We start from the raw sequence: 22,214 nt of genomic DNA on the forward strand, positions 1-22,214 counted from the left end.
GCTCCGCATTCTCAATGTCTGGAGTGGTAGCAATGGACTGAGGTAGTGTACAGGTTACTGCGGCACCTCCAGCTCCGCTTTCAGGACACTCCTGAAGTTGGAGGGAATTATCACAGAGGTTTTCGTGGTTCTGCTTGAAACTGCTGAGTCCACCTGCAACAAGAGAGAAGAGTTGGGTTTTTAATGAGAGAAAATGGAAGGGGGTGGTGAGACCTCAGTGTTGACATCCTTAATCCAGGTCCATCCTGTTTTTCTGAAGCTGTAATTTTTATTTTCTGCCATGTGCTGGAAACTCAAATCAAAGCTGCTTGACAAAGCAAATTATCTTGGATCACAAAGTTCAGGAATATATTTGCTTACTACTACTTTCACTGGTTTGTTAATGGTCTCAAAAAACAGACAAGATGCATCTAAGTTGCAGTAGATACTTGTACTCACTTTACATATTTTAAGATACCCCTGGGTTTATATGTATCTTTCTGCAGTTTAGTAACTTTTCCCACAATCTCTTAGTCCACAGGAGTTGAATCCAGTACCAAAGTTGAAATCAAAATTGAAAGAATACATAAAATGGAAAAAAAAACACATTTGATACATTTTGCTTTCCTTTTCTTTTAAAAGAATAGTGTTTGTAGCTTTCAGTTTTATGGTGGTTTTTTTTTTACATTTTATCTCTGTGGCTTTTTTTACAGTGTTGTTTTATTTCATTATTATATACTGCCCAGAGTCACTTTTGATGAAATGGGTGACTATATAAATTTGATAAATAAACTTTTGAATCACACCATTTGGATTTCACAATCCAATTTTCCTCCTAATAAATTTCTGCTTCACAAAGAAGAGATTACTCAAAAACGGAATTGTTAAAAGACAGGGTACACACAAGACTTAACATTTCCCCCCCCTAATGCCTGAGCAGGCATTCAGGATTGCCTTCTGCTCTCTCTCAATTGGGACACCGATTCAGAAAAGTAAAAATGTGAAAACTTTCCTCCCTTCAATCCAAATGAGACTCCCCACCTGCCTGGTTGCCATGGCATTGACACAAAGACATAGAATGACATCAGCTTGGCATGACATCAGCTCTTTGAGCGCAAACAATGTAAGAAGCACCACTTTGTTTAAGGGCTTTTGGTACAACTGTGTGTTTCAGAGCCCATGATGTAATGCTAACAGGTGGTTGGACCAGCTTTTGCTTCAGGAAGAGGAGTAAAATACAGTTATGGTCCTTCTGAATGTGTAGGAGATTATAGGTGAGGCAGCTACTAACAACAGAGGAATTTTGTCTTTAATTAAAGAGAAATGCTGCCTTTGGCAAACTGGGCAAGCGGATTTTGGAAAATCACACAAAGCAAAGTCAGCTTAACAGAAAATCTTATTCCTTATACGCATACTGAAAATCAAGAAGTGGTAATTTAAAGGCAATTGTGCTCCCAAATCACTCAGGATAGTAGTCCCACTGTTTCATCTATTCAGTAGCAAAATAACTTTAAAAAGTTTAGACATTCCTAAACTAAGTTCTCAAAGAAAAATACTAGATATGCTAATCATTACAAAAAACAAGTAGCTTGTATTTAAAAGATGAGCATTAAGTACAAGAATATAGGTGAGAAGTCAAGAGTTTGATTTTCCTAATAATTTAATGGTTTGCTCAATTCATTTGAAGACCTCCTCCCTGCACCCCCTGTGGTGTTTTGCTATTTTTTTAGCCAATAGAGAAACATTATGATCAAAATCTACTGTAATTCGACAAAGCCATCTCAGAAAGATCAGATTCTTTTGCTCTGAATTCTGTTTAATTCTGTTTAAGCCCTTCTTCCTTTCAATCTGGAGAGAACAATGGGAGAAATCTTAAAACATTTCAAAAGAGAGGTCAGCAGCACCAGATTGGCTTTAGCCAGAGGAAATGTTATTTCTTCTCCATATCATGAATATCCTTCTTTTTTAAAAAAAACTATGTGCTCTGGTTCTTAGGTAGCAGTATGAGTTTTTCCATAAAAAAGCTGGGTTCCTAATAATGGCTTGGTGAGAAAGTGCAATCAGAGCACACTTTTTCTACTTGCACACAATCAAATGGAAAGCTATACCTGCCCCCAGGTCCACTAAGGTAGTTTTTGTTGTTGTCCCTCCAAAATGAGGAGCATGCCAATTATAAGAAAAGCTTCCATGCTATTTAAGAAAATATGGCTGAAAAATCTGCGTCTTTCTCTAGATTCTGCTATTTTCATCATTAGCCAAGTTTTTGGGAGATGCTGTGTGCTGTGGTTCAGCAACATTTGAGATGGGTGATGGATCATAACTGCTAGAAAGACCAGGTATCCATATTTCATATTTGAATTTCTGACAAGAGGAAGGGGAGGAAGGGAAGGCATTAGGAAGATGGTCAGAGAAATGGACAGCACTCTGAGGCAGTAATGGAATTAAGGGAATAAGACTGGGAAGGAAGAATGGGTGAATGATGTGCAGTAGCTAAGGGGGAGAGGAAAATGTTGGGAAGATTGATAGATCAGGCAGGCAGGTGGATATAAGTTGACAGCAAATATAATTCTTTTCCCTCACTCTGGCTCTGCCCCAATCCACAGATCCTGACTGACAAAACACCAGAAGGAAAAGGGGTCCTTCAACAAGCCCTAAGGCTGGTGCTAAGAATGATGGTCCTATCTTTGAAGGCCTGGGAGTCTGTTTCAGAATTAACACACTCTCCTTCCACTTTAAAATACTTTCAAATGAGATTTTTAATTCCCAGTTTGATCTCCAGGATCCTAGTTATTTTGTGCTTTTCCACTTGATCACAACCTCTCTTTTTTCTTAAGGGAATGGAAAGTTAATAATATTTAACTTTCACATCCATCATACCTGTACTTCTAATGGTTGTGGAGCACAGGAGATGAATAGAAAGAGAACATAATGAAACTCCCAGAACCAGTGTGTTTTGGTTTTAAAAGTAGGTAAGTAAGTATATTTCCATATCATATTATATATATAGGAGTTGAGTTGAGAATGGAAGTATCACTGCTCTCAAACACACATCGATATCCACTGTACCATGCAGATGCCCAGAGAAAGGCTGGGGCTTTGGGAGACTTCAGCCCCAGCTTTTCAAAGTATCAAAGATTTGCAAAGTATCTTTGCAGTCTAATCCAACCCTCCTCCTTTTCACCGCAATATCTACTGAAGCATCTCTGATACCTTTTGCATCCCCCTACTTATAAGCATTTCCTGCCAATATACAGGAAATGTTTCCTGTTTAAAATTGTTTACGGTTTAAAAATATCCCTACACTTCTAGAATTGAAAGATTCCTTACTCAATATATAAAATAGTACTAGGTTAAAAAATAACTATCATAAAAATTATCAACAAAGCTGTACATATGTGTGTACGTACCGTATGTGTGTGTTTAGACAGCAGAATAATCATAGCAGGCAATAACTTTAAAAAGTGTTGTGCAAGGAAACCTTCTCAGGTGACGAGTTCTTGAGAACTATAAAACACATGTTCTTTTGTATAATTATGGAGGTCAGACTTTTGTCAGAGACCAGCATATCCATTCATTACTGCTTTTATTCATACAATAACTGCTGATAAGAAAAATATGGCATCAAATATTGGGGGGAAAAATCTTATCCAAGAGGTTCATTTCAGGATACATCAAAAACACAGCACAGTATTTGCATCTCTGGCTGTTTTAAATAAAAGGTCATTTCAGGCATCAAATACATAGTCAAAACTTATTTGGCAAATTGGAAATCGCTATGCCGTTCTCAGGTTTATTTCTGCTTTGTCCTGTCTAGTATTGCTGTCTAATACCTATACTCAGTAGTGGAATTCTGTTGTCTCTCAAAGAGCGCATTTTACTTGGGCTTATATATATATTCCCATTTACAAAAGGCTAAAAATGCAAAGAAGAGGCACTCTACACTTAACTGGCAAGATTACTTTGAGCCATGCTCCTCCCGGGCGGGAAGGAGGATTCAATCTCTAAACAGAATGTCTATGGAAAGCAGGATGGTATTGTAGCCAGCCAACAGTTAGTAAGTGAGGTGGAATTTCTTAGTGAAATTCAAGATGCTGGTTGTCACCTGTAAAGCTCTACCTGGACTTCCTCTAATTCCATGGAATAACCATGGGACCACCTTTCTTCAATTATCTCTTCTCCTCCCATAAGATGAAGCATCTTATCTTGTAAGATCCCAGAGTCACCCTTTCTCTACCATCAATACCATTCTGTAGAATATTGTTGCCTGGAGGTTTACCTGGTCACAACCTTAATGCCAGTTTTAAAAAAACTCTGAAAACTTGCCTTTTGAGATTAGAGGGGGGTGATTTGTGATGCTGATACCATAAGGTAGTTGACAGGGGCGTTTTTCTCCCCATTGCATTCTATTTGTCTATGTGCTTTTATATTGTATTTTTATATTCTTTTTAACTATGCATACTGTCTCCAGTTTTCAGATTTGATGGCTTATAAATCAAACAAAATAATTCTCAGTAGAGCAGAGAAAGATGGAAAGAGGTGACAGCTTTCTACTCTTCCTCAATGAATTTTCACAAGAAATACTCATATTTAATCAGCAATAAATAACATTACTCTCCTGAAGTGATAACAGAAATTGCTGCCAGTACAAGAAACATTAAAGTGCAAACCATCTACTCGTGCACACGCAAGTGCCCTGCTGTAAATAGTCCTAATTCTAAAGGAAGAAAGTGATAAAAGCAAGAAAATCTCAGTCCATTATTCTGTGGGAGAACAGATGGCCATAATCCCCAGAACAAAATCCTGCATTAGCATCTCAGAAATTCTGGAAGTGCAACAGAGAGGGGGAATCTCTGGTTAAAAACAATATGCATTTTTTTTTGGCTGAGGTTTAGTTAGGACTTCATTTTTTTAAGCATAGAGAGTCTCTATAATTCAGTTATGTAAATTTCTATATTATACACATCACATAGTTGTGTGTGTGTGTGTGTGTGTGTGAAACTAATTTCACTTTATTTGACCAATCAGGGTCAAGCAACATGTCAACGAGATCTTCGTGTGAAAAAGGTGTGCAAGACAATAGTCTATTTCATGATTTCCTGGTGGGGTACCCTTCAAATGCATTGAATCATGTGCTATCAGGACCATTGACATGGCAACTAACCAGAGACAATACTTATTACAGTCTATATCAGTAAATTTGAACAGCAGTATGTGGCTAAGACTGGCCTAGAAAATTTTAGAACTTCTAGTTCAGGGGTCCCCAACTCTTGGTCCATGGATCGGCACCAGTCCATGGCATGCCAGAAATTGGGCCATGCAAGCAAGCAAAGGGATGCAGGCAGCACATGAAACCACGTCCTCTCCAGTCCACCTCTCTCCATGGAACTGGTCCCTGGTTCCCAAAAGATTGGGGAGTATTGGTCTAATTAGTCTATAAATAACCCATACACAAATATCCACAGAGTCAAACAATAGATCCATTTGGGCTGGAGTAAAACAATTTGATTAGCAATACTCAGATTCTAAAATTATTGCTTTTATTTTAATTGAAAGACAAGAGTGGGAAAACTGTAGAGATTGCAGCCCTTGCTCTTTATTATAACTTTCAGAAATATACCCATTTAAAAAATTTACTCAAGGATGTCAGCAACTGTCATGAAGTCCTATAGGCTGGCCAATGTTTTAAAAATCATCTTGCAAAAGTAGCTAGAGCCCACCCAGGAAGGGAAGTCTCTTAAATAATGAAATCTGATTAATTTAGAAGATTTGGGCTTGAAGTTGATAGCCACATTGATAGAAGAAAATTGGAAGGTCCAATAAATATAATGAAAACATGATTTTCACACAATCTTTGGCAATGTGTTATTAGCCACAGAGTGAATCAGAATTATTTCAATATCAGATCCCTGTATTTTATAACAAGCAAGCCAGTTCACAGGCACAGATGCCTGAATATAGCAATATAAGAAATCAACCGAAACCCCCAATTTCTTTCCAGTTGTCAGTGATGTTACATAACAAAATAGTACCCACTGTATAAGCAATTAAATTATTTCTGGCATTTGTCATTGGCTTCCAGCCTAAAAAACAAGCACTGGTCTATCTGGACATTCCAGAAAGCTCCTATAGATGAACTTTGTCTTTTTAGGCCAGACCATTGCTAAAAATCATGAGATCTGCCCTATGTGACATTTTACAGTTGCACTGATTATTTAACTCAAAGGGTTTAATCAACCACTCAGGAATATGTTTGGGCTTTTTACCACTTTAGCTATACAGTCTCAGAATATAAGCAAAGAGATGGCCCACTTTAGTAAACAATTTCAGGATTTGGATAAGATATCATCAGCTTGGTGTATATTAAGCATTGTCCAATATCATCTCTGGTATCTATAGGTCATCTTTGGGACCACATACATTCCTGACATCATCTTCTGAAGCTAATCTGGAAGATAACAAAAAGCTATTTTTAAAAGTTAATGGAGATTTAAAATTCTGATGTGCCTGAAGGAGGACTTTAAGACTAAAGAGTTCTCAACTACCTTCCTGCAATTGAAACAGACAAAAAACTTACATAATTGGTGTTGGTAGCCTTATAAACTCAGATTTCTTCCAGCAATAGCTATTGAACATGATAGTTTATTCACAAAAGCTCTCATTTAGATTATCTTCAGAAGCTTTCAGTCAGTGCAGCATAGAAGACAGTATCCTGAGACAGAAGACTGGTGAGAATTGGGTTTAACTGCCCAGTTACTAAAATACTGATTCAAACTCACAATTCTTAGAGAATTTGTATTAGACATTCTTCCATGGAAGAAGACAACTTTGAAGAACTCTTATGGGCAGCCAAAATATACATAGGCACATAAATGATATATCTTTTATTGTACATTTCTGAAACCTCATTATTCTCCTTGTTTCAATTAAATCAAATCTCATCAGGGAGTTAATTGAGTCATCTTTTAATTTAATTAAGTCATCAGGGAGAAAATTCTTCCCCTATATACTTACTTTGTAGCAATGCTCTTGTCACAACTAAGACGAAGTCTCACCCCTGAGACTGTTAGGAAATTTTTCCTTTCCTTATTAGAAGAATGCATAGCAATTGACCACCCACATTTCTTAATCACAATGTGCTAAAGAATGCCTGCCTGCCTGCCTGCCTGCCTGCCCATCCATCTATCCATCCAACAATCCATCCATCTTATAGAGCTGCCCATCTCATAAGCACATGACTCTGGGTGATGTGCAATAAGTGGCATACAACAAAGCTAAAACAATAAATATCTAAAATCATTATCATTAACAAATATTAAAAACATTTTAACAAACAAGAATTGTTTAACTAAACAAGAATAATAGATCAGAGGATGTTAATAGTAATGGAGTCACCTCACTTGTTCAACCACCCTCTGTGGTCCCCAGGCTTGCTGTCATAACCATGTCTTGAGGAAACCTCATAAGCTTAGAAGTGATGGGGCCATCCTTAACTTGTGGGAGGGGGAGGATGAAATTCCACAGTGTGGGGGCCACAGCAGATTCAGCAGTCCTTAAAGGATGTTTATGCTTAGCACTACTCTATGCTGTCTTAATTTAAACCTGTTAGGATCCACATTCCAGAAGCAAACTGGATGGGAATGCATACATATTCTCTCTGGGAAAAATAGGAGCTTATGTTCTTGGTCTCGGTTTTTATTTTTCCACTGTTGCAGTTGCCCAGAATAAAATGGCACAAGGTAACAGATCTTATTTAAAGCTCTCAGCTGTGGATCTGAAGCCAACCCATCCCAAAACTATGGGGAGATGTAAAGAAATCAAACATGGTTATAGTGTATTTTGGTGATAAAAATGGTGAGTTGAAGATGGCTCTATGTCCAGAAACCAATCCTCAAGTATAGAAATCATCAGTCATTCCCACCCTCACTGGTGTCTGACTGACTAGGCAAGACATATCATGAAATTGGTTGTGGCTCCTGAATCAATCAGGGCTTCAGATTTATTATACAGATCAGGGGTCTGCAAACTTGGCTCTTTTAAGACTTGTGGACTTCAACTCCTAGAGTACCTCAGCCAGCTTTGCTGAGTTGAAGTCCACAAGTCTTAAAAGAGCCAAGTTTACAGACCCCTGATACTACTTTGAGAGTGAACAGCAATCGGCAATGTAAAGCACTGCATGTCTGAGGTCTCTTAAATCTGCCCAGTTCTATCCGGTTCTCCAAACCAGTAGCGCCTGCAGCAGGAGACTCTGCCCACCTGCCACGACATCATTACGTCCCATTTTTTTACCATCTACTTGCTCCCGTTCCTGAACCGGTAGGGAAGGTAAGTGGATTTCACTGCTGCCCCGAACTCCATAATATAAGCAAAGACCTTGTATATACTTGCACTATTTTTCTACAGTCATCAGTGAGGTCCATTGGTTTCAAATTGCATTTGAAAAATCAGATCAGAAGTGGGAAAGGGAGTACACAGAAAGAGAGATAATAGTGGCAATTTTGCCTTTTTTCCATGCATAGTACGCCACTGTCCTTCAGTTCTTCCAACTATAGTTATACACTGAAATAAAAATTTAAGAATTTGAGCAACCTACGAAATAGCTTCTCCCACAGATCACCAGATAGGACCTCCTTTAATTAATCAGCCTAAGCCATTCCAGTCCAGTCCATATCCCAAAACAATATTTATTTATTAATCAAGTTTATATAGCAAGCCATGATTATATGCCTATACTCAGCAATTACCTTGTGGTAAACTGTTAATTTACCACATATGAATATAACTGGGTAGTTTCGGGCGAGGTGACGGAGGCTAGTCTTGTTGAGACCATCTGGGAGGAGTTTGACCCTGTGGCTCCCGAGGACATGGACAGGTTGCTGGGACGGCTGAATGCCACCACATGTTTATTGGACCCGTGTCCCTCCTGGTTGGTGCTGGCCACCCGGGAGGTTACACGAGGCTGGCTCCAGGGGATTGTTAACACTTCTCTGAGGGAGGGTGTTGTTCCCACCGCCTTGAAAGAGGCGGTGGTGAGACCCCTCCTCAAGAAGCCTTCCCTGGACCCAGCTGTTTTGAGTAACTATCGTCCAGTCTCCAACCTTCGCTTTGTTGCGAAGGTTGTTGAGAGTGTGGTGGCACACCAGTTACCCCAGTACCTGGATGAATCTGTCTATCTAGACCCGTTCCAGTCCGGTTTCCGACCCGGGTACAGCATAGAGACAGCTTTGGTCGCATTGGTGGATGACCTCTGGAGGGCCCGGGATAGAGGTTATTCCTCTGCCCTGGTTCTCCTTGATCTCTCAGCGGCTTTTGATACCATCGACCATGGTATCCTGCTGCGGCGGTTGGAGGGATTGGGTGTGGGAGGCACCGTGTTTCGGTGGTTCTCATCCTATCTCTCCGACCGATCGCAGATGGTATTGGCAGGGGGGCAGAGGTCGACCTCGAGGCGCCTCCTTTGTGGGGTGCCACAGGGGTCGGTTCTCTCGCCTCTCCTGTTCAACATCCATATGAAGCCGCTGGGCGAGGTCATCAGTGGTTTTGGGGTGAGTTATCAACTGTACGCGGATGACACCCAGCTGTACATTTCCACCCCTGACCACCCCAATGTAGCTGTCGAAGTGTTGTCTCGGTGTGTGGAGGCTGTACGGGTCTGGATGGGGAGAAACAGGCTCAAGCTCAACCCCTCCAAGACTGAGTGGCTGTGGATGCCGGCATCCCGGTACAGTCAGCTGCAACCGCGGCTGACTGTTGGGGGCGAATCATTGGCCCCAATGGAGAGGTGCGCAATTTGGGGTTCTCCTGGATGGACGGTTGTCTTTGAAGATCATTTGGCGACCGTCTCCAGGAGAGCTTTTACCAGGTTCGCCTGGTCCGCCAGTTGCGCCTTTCTAGACCGGGATGCCTTATGCACGGTCACTCATGCCCTCGCCACTTCGCCTGGACTACTGTAACGCTCTCTACATGGGGCTCCCTTGAGGTGCACCGGAGACTTCAGTTAGTTCAGAATGCAGCCAGCGGGTGATAGAGGAGCCACTCGTGGCTCCCATATAACACCGATCCTGCGCAGGCTGCACTGGCTACCTGTGGTTTTTGAGTGCACTTCAAGGTGTTGGTTACCACCTTTAAAGCGCTCCATGGCATAGGACCGGGATATCTTGGGACCGCCTTCTGTTACCACATGCCTCCCACCGGCGATGCGCTCTCATAGAGGGCCTCCTCAGGGTGCCGTCAGCCAAACAGTGCAGGCTGGCGACCCCAGGGGAGAGCCTTCTCTGTGGGGCACCTACCCTCTGGAATGAGCTTCCCCAGGACTTGACAACTTCCAGACCTCCGGACCTTTCGCCGCGAGCTTAAAACATATCTATTCTTTCGAGCAGGACTGGCTTAATAGGGTTTTAAATATGGATTTTATTGGGGTTTATTTTATATTTTGTATTGTATTTTAAATTTAGGCTATTGGAATAAGTTTTTTAAATATTGTTTTTATTGAAATGTATCGTTTTTATTTTATCTGCCTGTTCACCGCCCTGAGTCCTTCGGGAGAAGGGCGGTATACAAATTAAATTATTATTATTATTATTATTATTATTATTATTATTATTATTATTATTATTATTATTATTATTATTATTATTATTATTATTATTATTAATTTCATGACTAGCTATCACTCTTCCAGCAATGTTGTTGAAGGCAGCTCTCAGTATAATCATAAAATTAGGATACTCTCCTGGCCAGGATTGTTATTTTCCAGAAGTAAAACTGCTCATTTACCTGCTTCTCTTATTTAAAATCCAAGCACAAATTCTTTGTGAGAAGACTTAGAGAGGAATTCTACCTGTCTTAAGCAAATGTATAATTTATAACTAAGTGATGAATATCTTAAATCTCTCTGGTATTCGATGCAGTGCAACATAACAAGGTAGTACAAACTTGTGCAGCAACTGGAAGTTGTTGAGCTTTTCCCCGTCTCCGGTGTGATCCAATTGTTTCGATCAACTGGTTAATCTACAAATCTACATGAGTCACTCTAGCAGATGCATTTGGTTCTTATACAAAAGAAGGCATTAACAACAGCATGACAAGAGAACTGGCCACCATGGTCCAGGTCTAGAAACTTAAAGCAAAGTTTCAGTAAACAGTTGCTGAAATTGTGGGCCAGGCCTTAACCCACAGGCAGGACTGAATCAAGAATTACAGCATTGAGAAAATAGGAAGCCAGAATTTTAAAAAAAGAGTTACTTCTGTGATTCAAGAACAAGCCTTGTATATAGAAACAATAATCACGCCCTCTTGTTTTTTGTTTTTCTTCCTGCTCCATCTCATGCACTGTTTAGCCCTTCACTTTTGAGTAAGGCACTGTTTCCATCTGACCTTTGTTTTTATAATTATCAGATTCGTAATCAAATCATTTTCACTGGCTGAATAGGTACTTTCACAAACCATCTCCTCCCATTTACCTACTCCCAGAAGAAGCTTCCAGGATGACTCATACTACTTTACAATAACTAAATCCTGAGCATTCCATAAATATGCAAGAGCATTCTCCTGTCACCACCCTTTCATCCCCGATATACTCGTTACCTGTAGAAGCCGATTTATAAACAAGCTACATCCTAAATTAGTTCATGAGCAATCTAAATTGAAATGCACCCCTTTCCGATTCTTGAAGTAGATAATGGCTGACCCATGAGGAAGCTGATAAAAATTGGAAATAAAATAGAAGTAAATTCAGGAAAAGAAAATAATCCAAACTATTGTACTCAGTGTCTCAACCTCCCTGAATGCCACCTGAGCTGGTAAGGCTGCAAAGTCTGATCCTTCTACTTTCCATACATCCTGGGAAAAGTGAAAAATGTTCCCACTGTCAGAGTCAGGAAGCAATGGCTTTTGAATATAACTAAAATCAAAAGCGTCCACATTCTCATGCAGACCTTGGTGAAAACATGAAGACATATGCCCCTTAAAATTGAGCTGGGGTGAGCAGTATTTGCGTACTGCGCAGAAATGAAACAAATTTAAAGCTGAGGAACTGAGAAAATGGACAAAACTAAAATTAATAAATTCCTAATAATCAAGGAATGTTCTATAGAGAGTCCTTCTTTAGTGACTGCCTTATTTAGCAACTGCTTGCAGTTGCAAACGGTGTGGAAAAAGTAACTATGTGACCAGTCCTCACATTTATTATCTTTCCAGTTCTGTAAGGCAAGAGAAAGCTGAAATAAGATCATAAAATCAGGCTATTTCGCTTAGCAACCACTTTGTTTAATTGCTGGTTCCAATATTGGTGACTAAATGGGGAGGCAGATCTTAACTTAGAGGTATAAACTAAATCCAATCAATTATGAATAAAAAGTGGAGATGCTGAATAGATTTAGTGTATTATATCTGCTAGACAATGTGCCTGAAGAACTATGGATGGCAATTTGTAACATTGTACAACAAGCAGCAATTAAAACCATCTCTTTTTAAATATCAACAAGGAAATGCATCATTCTAGATGATGGGGGAAAAGGAATAGAAATACTCAACTGTAATGAAGAACGTAAAACTTCTAGCAGCAAATTAAACAAAATACTATTAGAATGAAGAAAGTTCAGAGCTATTAATCTTTATGACACTGCAAAGTAATTTTATGATTGCAATCTTGATATTCAGAATTTGAAATGTGACCTTGAAGGCAGCATCACCATATAATCATAGACCTTAAATCAGGATTTTCTTAGACTGCTTGATAATCCAGCCCTGCTAAACATGGCCTCATCCACTACTTTACTGAATCTGCACTACTATTAATCGTTTCATAGTTCCCATCACCAATCTCTTTCCACTTATGACTGTATGACTATAACTTGTTGCTGGCAATCCTTATGATTTATATTGATATATTGATCATCAATTGTGTTGTAAATATTGTACCTTGATGAACGTATCTTTTCTTTTATGTACACTGAGAGCATATGCACCAAGACAAATTCCTTGTGTGTCCAATCACACTTGGCCAATAAAATTCAATTCAATTCAATTCAATTCAATCCACTACTTTCAGCCAACCACCTAATGTAATTTGAGAAATTTATATCTGAAGTAGTGTTTTTCAAACTGTTTGAAGAAACTGCAAAATCAGTCCATAGAATTAATTCAGATAAAGTATTTTGCAGAGAAAGCTTCCAATCTTCTTGTAAAAGATTCATTATTCAACACCTTTCTGTTTTCAACTTTTGTACATCAGTTGGCTATATACAAGCTGGCAGTTATATTGGACGGTTCACATTAGCCACCAACAATTTTAGGATTGGATTTACCTCCTGACCACATACAAAGGACACTGTATTTGAAGTCAGCACTTACAAATTTTATGCTCATACTTAAGCAATTAATCTGTAACAGGGCATGCCCTTGAGTTTCCGAAGTATTAGCAGTGGGAATATGGAGAGCAGGAGAGAGTAGCTGTCCAGGAGGAAAAAAACCCAAAATATTTTGATAGATCATACCTGTGCAAATACTGCAAACAGAAATAATATTAACTTGTAAAGCTGGAGGCTAGAGGCATCTCTTGTGCTATTTATTTTTTGAAAGAAAAATAATAATATTCTAATTCAAATAACAGTTGCCTCAATCCACTCAGTCACTCAGGACCAAAATCCAACCAAATGGAATTTAATCATGACTGAATGAAACAAATATATACAAGTTTTTAAAATGTGACTTTTTTTCCAAAAGACCAGCTTGGGACTTCCTCCCATTTCTTCAAGTTATGTAATATTAAATTGAACTTTGCTTAATTCTTTAAACTACCTTTACCCTTACCCAATTTGACAGCCTCCAGAATTCACAATCTACACAATCAACAGTTATACTATAACCTGTCAATGCCTCCAGGTTCCTTTACATACTGAAACTACTTACAGGAATGGCCTCCAACCTTTTGGGCACCAGGGACCAATTCTGTGGAGAGATGTTTTTCTCCAGACTGGAGGGGGTGTGGTTTCATGTGCTGCCTGCATCCTTTAGATGGGGCTTTGCTTGTTTGCATGACCGGGTTCCTGGCATGCTGCAGCCCAGTACCAATCCACAGATCAAGGGTTGGAGATCCCTGACTTACAATCTTCAAAGTTCTTCTCAACCACTCCCTTCCCCCCACACCCCGAAAGCTTTGCATAGCATAGATGTACTTGAACCAATAGCAACAAAAGTACCCAAAAACAATTTTAGGTCTAAAGGGACTTGAGAACCAAAACACTGACAAATCCCAGATTGCCTTCTCCAATCTATATAGTCTGGTATCTTATCTCTTCAGTGACCAACAATTTAGTAGCCAGCAAGATTTGAAAGCAATACTCCAGCAGTCCTGGATTCTTTCCTGTTTTAACTTCAGCTGGATCTCAGTCTATTATTCTTTCCAATCTGCTTAGATCTTATTCTTACAAATCAAGTCTCTTTTGACTCAAGCTCAGTTCCTGGTTTTTTGGCAACCACACTGACATTATTTGCCAATACCATTTTCTGATTCTTTTTTTTTTCAACTGCTCTGCATCCGGCACATGCTATAGTGGTCTTCAACTGATGTAACCTTGCTTAGCTTTTGGAGATCAGTCAAAGTCATCTAGATGCTACCACTGAGTTGAGCATTCAGAGAGTACATAAAATCAAATATACGAGTATCAAACTATATAAGCTTACTTTGTGAGCTACTGTGATGAGGCAAGTAAATGCCTAGAATCAGCAACCCTCTGCCTTTACTTTTCCCTACCCACCAATTTCTGAAGTCCCCCGCCCCATCTAATTTCCCAAAATGATGCTCCTCCATTTGGGCTTAGAAAGACAGAGCAGAAAACATTGGAATATTTGCATCATTTGAATCGTTCTTTCAGAGACTTTCAACACCATGGATGAGTTTCTTTCTATAACTGGAGCATGCAAGAGTTTAACTGATCCAAATTTCACACTGTTTTGCTTCTCAGTTTTTAACATTCAGTAAGAATGTTCTTTTCTAATTCTTGGAGAAAGGGAGAAAGTGACTGCAATAAAATCAATTAGGTTAGAATTTCTCCAATAAATATCACATAGCTTTATAATACAGAAAAGTTTCAACTGTTTTTATAAAGAGTGAGAGAATTCACTCACAAGGCAATTCATTAATTTATGCACACATTTTATTTTAGCTCCAGTTAAAGGCACTCTATCATTTTGCCCAGATTTAGTCAGCAGGAACATACATAGAAAGAGACTTGTGTGAAATATTAATACAGCCATTTGGAACTTTTATCGCTGATTCCTTCCTTCTTCCAGCCAGCACTGTATTGGTATCTAATTCAGCACTGTTTGCCCTTCATTGCAGCCTTGGTTCAGGAACAAAATCAGCAGCTGGTGCTTGTCATGTGGGGGATTATGCAAGCATTAAGAAAACACAAAGGGCAACATTCAGAAATTTGGAAAAGGGGCAGAACAAGAAGCCCCTTGGATGAATTTAGCAATCTGGAACTTTTAACACAGTGAATGCTCACTTTTAATGAAATGTAAAAGGCTCCTTTGCTAAAGTTGACAATTTCACTCCCTTTGGGCTTTAGCAATGTTTATGCCTGTTCAAAAAATTACAATGTACAGTGATGTTAGAACTGAGATGTGATTTCACAAATTAATTTTCCATGCTGGGTGGATGATGTCCCCCCCCCCCCAATGCAATGGAAAATGTACAAGCAGAAATACCTGAATAAAGCTACAGCTGTTCTGAAATCAAATGAAGTCAATTCAACGAACACGATATGATGTAAGAATCAATACATTATCTTTTAATTCCATCCAACAGCCAGCTGTGCAAACATATTCAATTTCTGTTTGTGTAGATAAAAAAACAAGAACTTTCAAATCAGCATTCTTAAGGTGAAAATATATCACCTATATTTTCACCTTAAGAAGTCCCAGCTTCTGCCAACCTAGCAGATTCGAAAGCACGTAAAAATGCAAGTAGAAAAAATAGGGAGCACCTTGGTGGGAAGGTAACAGCGTTCCGTGCGCCTTTGGCATTGAGTCATGCCGGCCACATGACCACGGAGATGTCTTCGGACAGCGCTGGCTCTTTGGCTTTGAGACGGAGATGAGCATCGCCCCCTAGAGTTGGCAATGACTAGCATGTATGTGCGAGGGGAACCTTTACCTTTACCTATATCACCTAAACCAACAGGAGCACCAAGCTAGCTGATCAAACCTGCCTTATATCCTGTATTTTCCCATAATAAGCACAAAATAAAAGCAAGAATTCAGTTTAGATAGTGAACCAATGAGGCACATGATAATGCTAGATAATAAATCTGCCACTTCAGACAAAACAAATTAAGTTTACCCAAGAAAGAAAAACCCACAGTATTTCCCTCTCAACAAGCTACTACCCTTTGTATCACTAGTCAGAATACATGTTAAGCTATAAGGCTAGAGTAAGAGCTTAAAGAAAATAGCATGAATGCATGTTTTAATAACACTCTACAAACCATAGCCCATTTAAAATGAAAAATAATTAAATATTAATTGCAATAAGATGAATGAAGGATAGCAAATCCTGGTAGGATATGTCACACAATAAATTCCACCTGAGTTCTGGCAATAAACATTCCTTAAATGCTTGCATGAAAATAAAGGTACCCTGATCCCTCAAGTAAAAAGCAACTATCAAAAGATAACTGATAACACTTCACATGAGGGTAAATGTTCAACCTGTATTATCCTATTCAATAAGGGGTATGGAATGTCTCACGTTAGATGATCTTTCCTGAGGGTTACAATACAATTCAGAGCATGCTTTTACCAAAACAGTATATCTTTCGGAAGTGCTGGGAATGTAATTTTAAAAAATTCCTTGTGATTAGCTGAGAATTATGACCATTCCAGTCCCATAAGGCCATAAGATACGAGAACATTTACCAGGGATATGTTTTAAGATTCAGTAACTGAACATGGCTATTACCAACAAGGTTTTCCAAATACCGTATATACTCGAATATAAGCCGATCCGAGTATAAGCCGAGGTCCCCAATTTTACCCCAAAAACTGGGGTAAACTGGGGACTCGAGTATAAGCCGAGGGTGGGAAATGAGGCACCTACCGGTTGGGGAAACCCTCCCTCCCTCAGCTGAGAAGGCTGGCGGCTCCCCCGCCCCGCCCTCTCACTGCACCGGCAGGGCTTCCGTCCGGTAAAATGTGAAAAAAAGAAAAAAAAAACTCGAGTATAAGCCGTATATACTCGAGTATAAGCCGAGGGGCTTTAAAAAAAAAACAAAACTCGAGTATAAGCCGTATAGACCCGAGTATAAGCCGAGGGGACGTTTTTCAGCACAAAAAATGTGCTGAAAAACTCGGCTTATACTCGAGTATATACGGTAGTTGGTTATACTGTATAGAAAACAGAAGTGAGTAGTTCCTGTATTCACTCTGGCTTGCCAGTCAGTCTCATTGTAATTAATTCCTTTGCCTTAAATCAACACTTCATCTAATTACTCATCAACTTTCTTGCTATAACCCTTGTGTTTTTAAGAAATGTGCTAAAAAACCTTGTGGTTTTTTTAAAAACTGTTACTGTCCCTTGCCATACCAAAAGTATACATACAGGCTGCCTAATTTTCCTGCTAGAACCATTTGTCTCGTGGCATTCACCATATAATTGCTTTTTATTTTATTCTTCCCTCTTCCTGTGCTCTCCCGTTCAAATACTCCTATATTGTTTCAGCATATTTCAGCATTACATTGCCAAAATTACAAACTCTTAACAATACTGAACAAACTCTCTCAAATTCCAATTAAGAGGGGAGGCCAAATTAGCATCACCCATGATGAAGATCTTGCATTTAATGATCACTAACAAAAAATTTGGCAAGACTTGCATTGGAGAGAGGTGGAAGTACACAGCACACACCAGTCACTTGCCATACTTAAGAAACTAGCAAATATGTTCATGTGACATGCATAAACATGATTCCGTAGTCTTTTTCTACCAGTTCTCATTCAACAGGATGAAAGAGAATTCATTATGGAATGTTTCTTTCCAAGAAGAGAAATTCTTAATGGTAGAGTACAGTATTCTTCTTGCACATTCTTAAGTACAAGGTAGCTGCTGTATTCAATTGTTAATCAATGATCAATTAATCTACAGGTGCCTGACTTACATTACAATAAAATCAAAGAGAAAATTTTCAAGGGGTTTCTTCAAGTTGGAATGACTTATATTTAGTGGAGATTATACTACCTGAGATTTCTCAGGAAACAACAATTGAATGAAAAACTGCTGGTAGCCTTCTACCGCTGCTGCACCGTAGAGAGTAAAAGGATTTAACTTACTGCATCTGTATATGGTTTGCCAATTTCACAGTGGCAGATAGGACAGCACTCCAGAGGTTCAACGTCATTGCCCAGAGGATCATTGGTTGCCCTCTCCCCTTTTTGGAAAAGCTTCTGCTGCCTTAAGAAAGTTCAAAACATTCTTAAAGATCCATCTCATCCTGGGCACCCTTTTTTTTTTTTTGAACTATTACCATCTGGCAGACGGTACAGGATAATAAAAACAAGGACAAATAGGTTGAAAAACAGCTTCTACCCAGGGTAATAACCATACTGAATTCTACAGTATAGTGCAATATCAGGTTTTCAATTTCAGTTATATAGAATATAAAGAATGTATGTTTGTGTTTTTATTTTTATAGTTCTATTTTTATATTTTATAGTTATAATGTACACTGAAGACGGCATTTAATTTCATTATACCATGTGCAATGACAATAAAGTAAACTAAATGACTGGGCAGCCAGGAAGATTGTGGGATGATGGGAACTGCATAACACCAACATTCAACTCAGAAGTACCAACCAGAGAAAACCGAAAGAAAATCTTAAGTAGTCTGGAATATAGTAGAAAAACAGAACCATTTTTTACAAAGCAAGAAAATTGTGAAGAAATTGCAAAACAGGTTTCAACACAGCATTATTCTCTTATGACTGAGTTCCAGTGAAATAGTGCTTGGTTTTTAAACTAGTATGATCTTGAAAGCGTGTGTGTTCTCCATCTCAGTCAACTACAGTACCTGATGTTTGGTAAGATCAGAAATAGTTACTTCAGAGTTGACAAATCTCAGAAAATTGTGGGGAAAGCAAGTTCTGCTAGAATAAATATGCTGTCATGTTACAAATAGCACACATAAGCAGTTCTCTATACAGAACTGTAGGAAGAAAACATGATATTCTAACTAAGAAAACCACTAAACAAACTTTTTCCTTTGGTTTTAAAAAGTCCCATGATGTACCATTGGTCCCCAAAAATGAAAGGGGAGGAGCTCTCAAACTACACCACACTACCAAACAAAATAACAACTACATGAAATCAAACCAAAATTACAGCTACCATGTTTCCCCAAAAATAAGACCCTGACTTATATTTTTTTTGAACCCTGAAATAAGCACTTGGCCTTATTGCCATGTGCTCAAAAGCTCAATTGGGCTTATTATCAGGGGATGTCTTATTTTGGGAAAAACAGGGTAGTTAGTTGGAATATTGTCAATTATCATATTTCTTCTGTTACTAGGTAAGCTTGTATTACTTACCAGTCAGTTAAATCTCAAACAGAGAGATATGTACTGAAGTTCAACATTTCTTTGTTAACTGTTAATGGATGTGATATAGTAGGTAGACAACACATTTGAATTATCAGTACCAATGATTGGAACCACTATTATATTTATTCACTGGGTTTGGATTACCTCTACCACTATCAATCCAATGTGTTGAACCCCCAATCCATAATTCACAGCCAACATAGCATATGGAAAACATTAGTCTGTATTCCAATCATCTGTCTAGGTCATTTGTCAATGCTACAGGTCAGTTAATAATCAAGACAGATTACTTCTGCTTTATGAAGAGACTACGAGTTATTCAGCAGAGTTGCATAGCAATACTACGGTTACCAAGCTGCAAATGGTGAAAAAAATGGTCTCAAAACCTACAATTTTGGAAGATCCAACACATCTGGAATTCCACAGGTTGGGGACAATCAGTTTATGTCACTCAGCATTCTGTCTGTATAGCACCATAGGTTTATATACTACACTGTGCTAAGAGAAATAGGAGAGACAGAACATGAACATCTAAAATTCATATAGTAAAGATAGGATAGGATTGCTGCTCAGACAATTAAATAAGCATTTTTATCTGTACATTCCAGTAGGTAAACGTTTAATATTATTAACAACATTCTAGCCTTCTATACGGCTCCAGCATTTCTTTATACTTAAACCAAAAAAATTCCACAAAATGCACCAGACGTCTAGAAGAGTGAAAATATACTTGATCGAGGTCACCAGGCAGAGCTGTAAATTAAGCCTGTAACTTAATCAGGAGAGGTGGGGGGAGACAGGGGGGAGGCCAGTAGAGTCTCACTGATCAGTTTCTCCTCTGTGTGACACTGAACCACTGAAATGGCAACAGCTCAGTCTGCATGACAGGCAGCACCAAACATGGAGAACATGGTCCTAAGCAAGGAGGGAGGGAGCGGAGACAAACTTGGACGGGGCAGTTAGCAACCAATGTTTACAAACATAAACCAGGAAGATCAGATGGGCCAGCCATAAATTATGACTGGATTGCAGTCAAGAAAGAGCCTCACTCAACATAAAAAGCAGAGCAGCTCCATAGCCCAACTTCAGTTTTAGTTCAATATCTAAAAACAAAAATGGCATCACATGCAGGGCATTAAGAGCTACTGAAGCATGATGGAAAAAATTCCATCTGACAAGTGAAATTGAATAACAAACACCTCTCCAACCACACTGCAAGCACAGAGGCTGAAGCAGAGCCTTGTGATAATATGCATCTGTGGTCCAAATCCTACTTCCAAACAAGGCCTTCTCTTGCTATTTTTTCAAATTACGAATTATTTTTTTTAAGGACATCATCATACAGAGAAATTAGGAACATTCTTTTTCCTGCTTGTATTTTTTCTGCAATCATTAAATTTCAAAAAGGATTCAACCAGCAATTGGGAAAAGAGTGAGGGAAAATAATCTCTCTTTTCTAAAGCATCTTTAGATTTAAGTTTTTGCTAATTTTAGATTCCCAGCTTCAGAGTACAGACGTAGCAGTATTTCGCTGGGATATGATGTGACAATGCTTTTACCTCAGATCAGGGGTTGGGAAGCTTCAGTGTTTTAGCTTTACTATGGGTTCTTACTTCTAAAGATTTGGACTCCTGGTTCTCTGTCAGACTTCATACACAAACATACAGTCACCAAGAAATCACAGTGAACTCAACGCCAGTCTTCTAAAACTCAGGAATATATATGGAAAATATGGAACATTATGTGAATAAAAGTATAATAATTTCCTTTTACTATTCATGGCTTTCAAAATTATTCAAGAATAAGAAACCATGCCTTGAAATGGAATAACCAGAAGCTAAGAAAGATTGGGATTGTAAACTAGATAGGACACCACCAGGGAATACCAGAACTATGGGATCAACTGAAAAGTTGAATAACTTCCCAGAAGGCAACAATAAATCACTTGTTGCTATTGACAATAAAATTGCAAATACAACCCAAAGTTGAGCTTGAATCATAGGACATTTTTACAAATTACCAAAATTGGGACTGTCATAATTTTTTGTCAGTTAAAAGAGCAGATCAGTAGTAAGGTTTTTATGCTCCATATAAAAATAATTTAAAGTTTACTATATTTAATGTGGTTTTTAATAATTATGACTCACAATTATGAACCCATAAGCTCCATTTGCTGATTAGGGAGTAATTACTGTTTTTCATGTTCCTTTTTTTCTATATTATATTTCCATATTCTGCTTTCTAGTTTCCTTTTTTTTTCCAAGTGGAAATGGTTTAAAAAGTATGTAAATGCAAGAACCAACGTTAACATTCCTTAAACTTTGGTCCCTTAAGCAGATCCCCTAAATTACCTCTTGAATAAGACCAAGTGCCTTTCTCTTGATTACAATCTCTCACTACAGATCAGGCTTTCCCATCCTAATGTTTTCTGACTGCTTTTGATTCCAGTCTCCAAAATCCTTAGTGAGTATGTTTGAGAACTGTGGGATGTCTGGAAGGCATCAGGTTGAGGGGAAGTGATTGTGGACATGCTGCCCTCAGATACACAGCATCAGAGTATTAGTCTTTTCCCTTTCCCACCATTCCAGGACCATCTAGAGCAGGGGTCTCCAACCTTGGCAACTTTAAGACTTGTGGACT

The 22,214-nt window shown here is 38.8% G+C and overlaps 1 protein-coding gene across 2 annotated transcripts in view; it reads right to left on the minus strand.

Moving 5' to 3' along the window:
- Positions 1-22,214, minus strand: part of DUSP10 (dual specificity phosphatase 10) — a 37,688-nt gene that overhangs the window by 7,273 nt on the left and 8,201 nt on the right. For both annotated transcript variants that reach the window (XM_058165457.1, XM_058165458.1), the window contains exon 3: positions 1-153. This exon is cut by the window's left edge and continues 219 nt beyond it. In XM_058165457.1, coding sequence (XP_058021440.1) covers positions 1-153 — 153 coding nt within the window. The remainder of the gene's footprint in view (positions 154-22,214) is intronic.

This window comes from Ahaetulla prasina, chromosome 1 (genome assembly GCF_028640845.1).
Source record: "Ahaetulla prasina isolate Xishuangbanna chromosome 1, ASM2864084v1, whole genome shotgun sequence".
In the NCBI taxonomy this organism is placed as follows: Eukaryota; Metazoa; Chordata; class Lepidosauria; order Squamata; family Colubridae; genus Ahaetulla; species Ahaetulla prasina.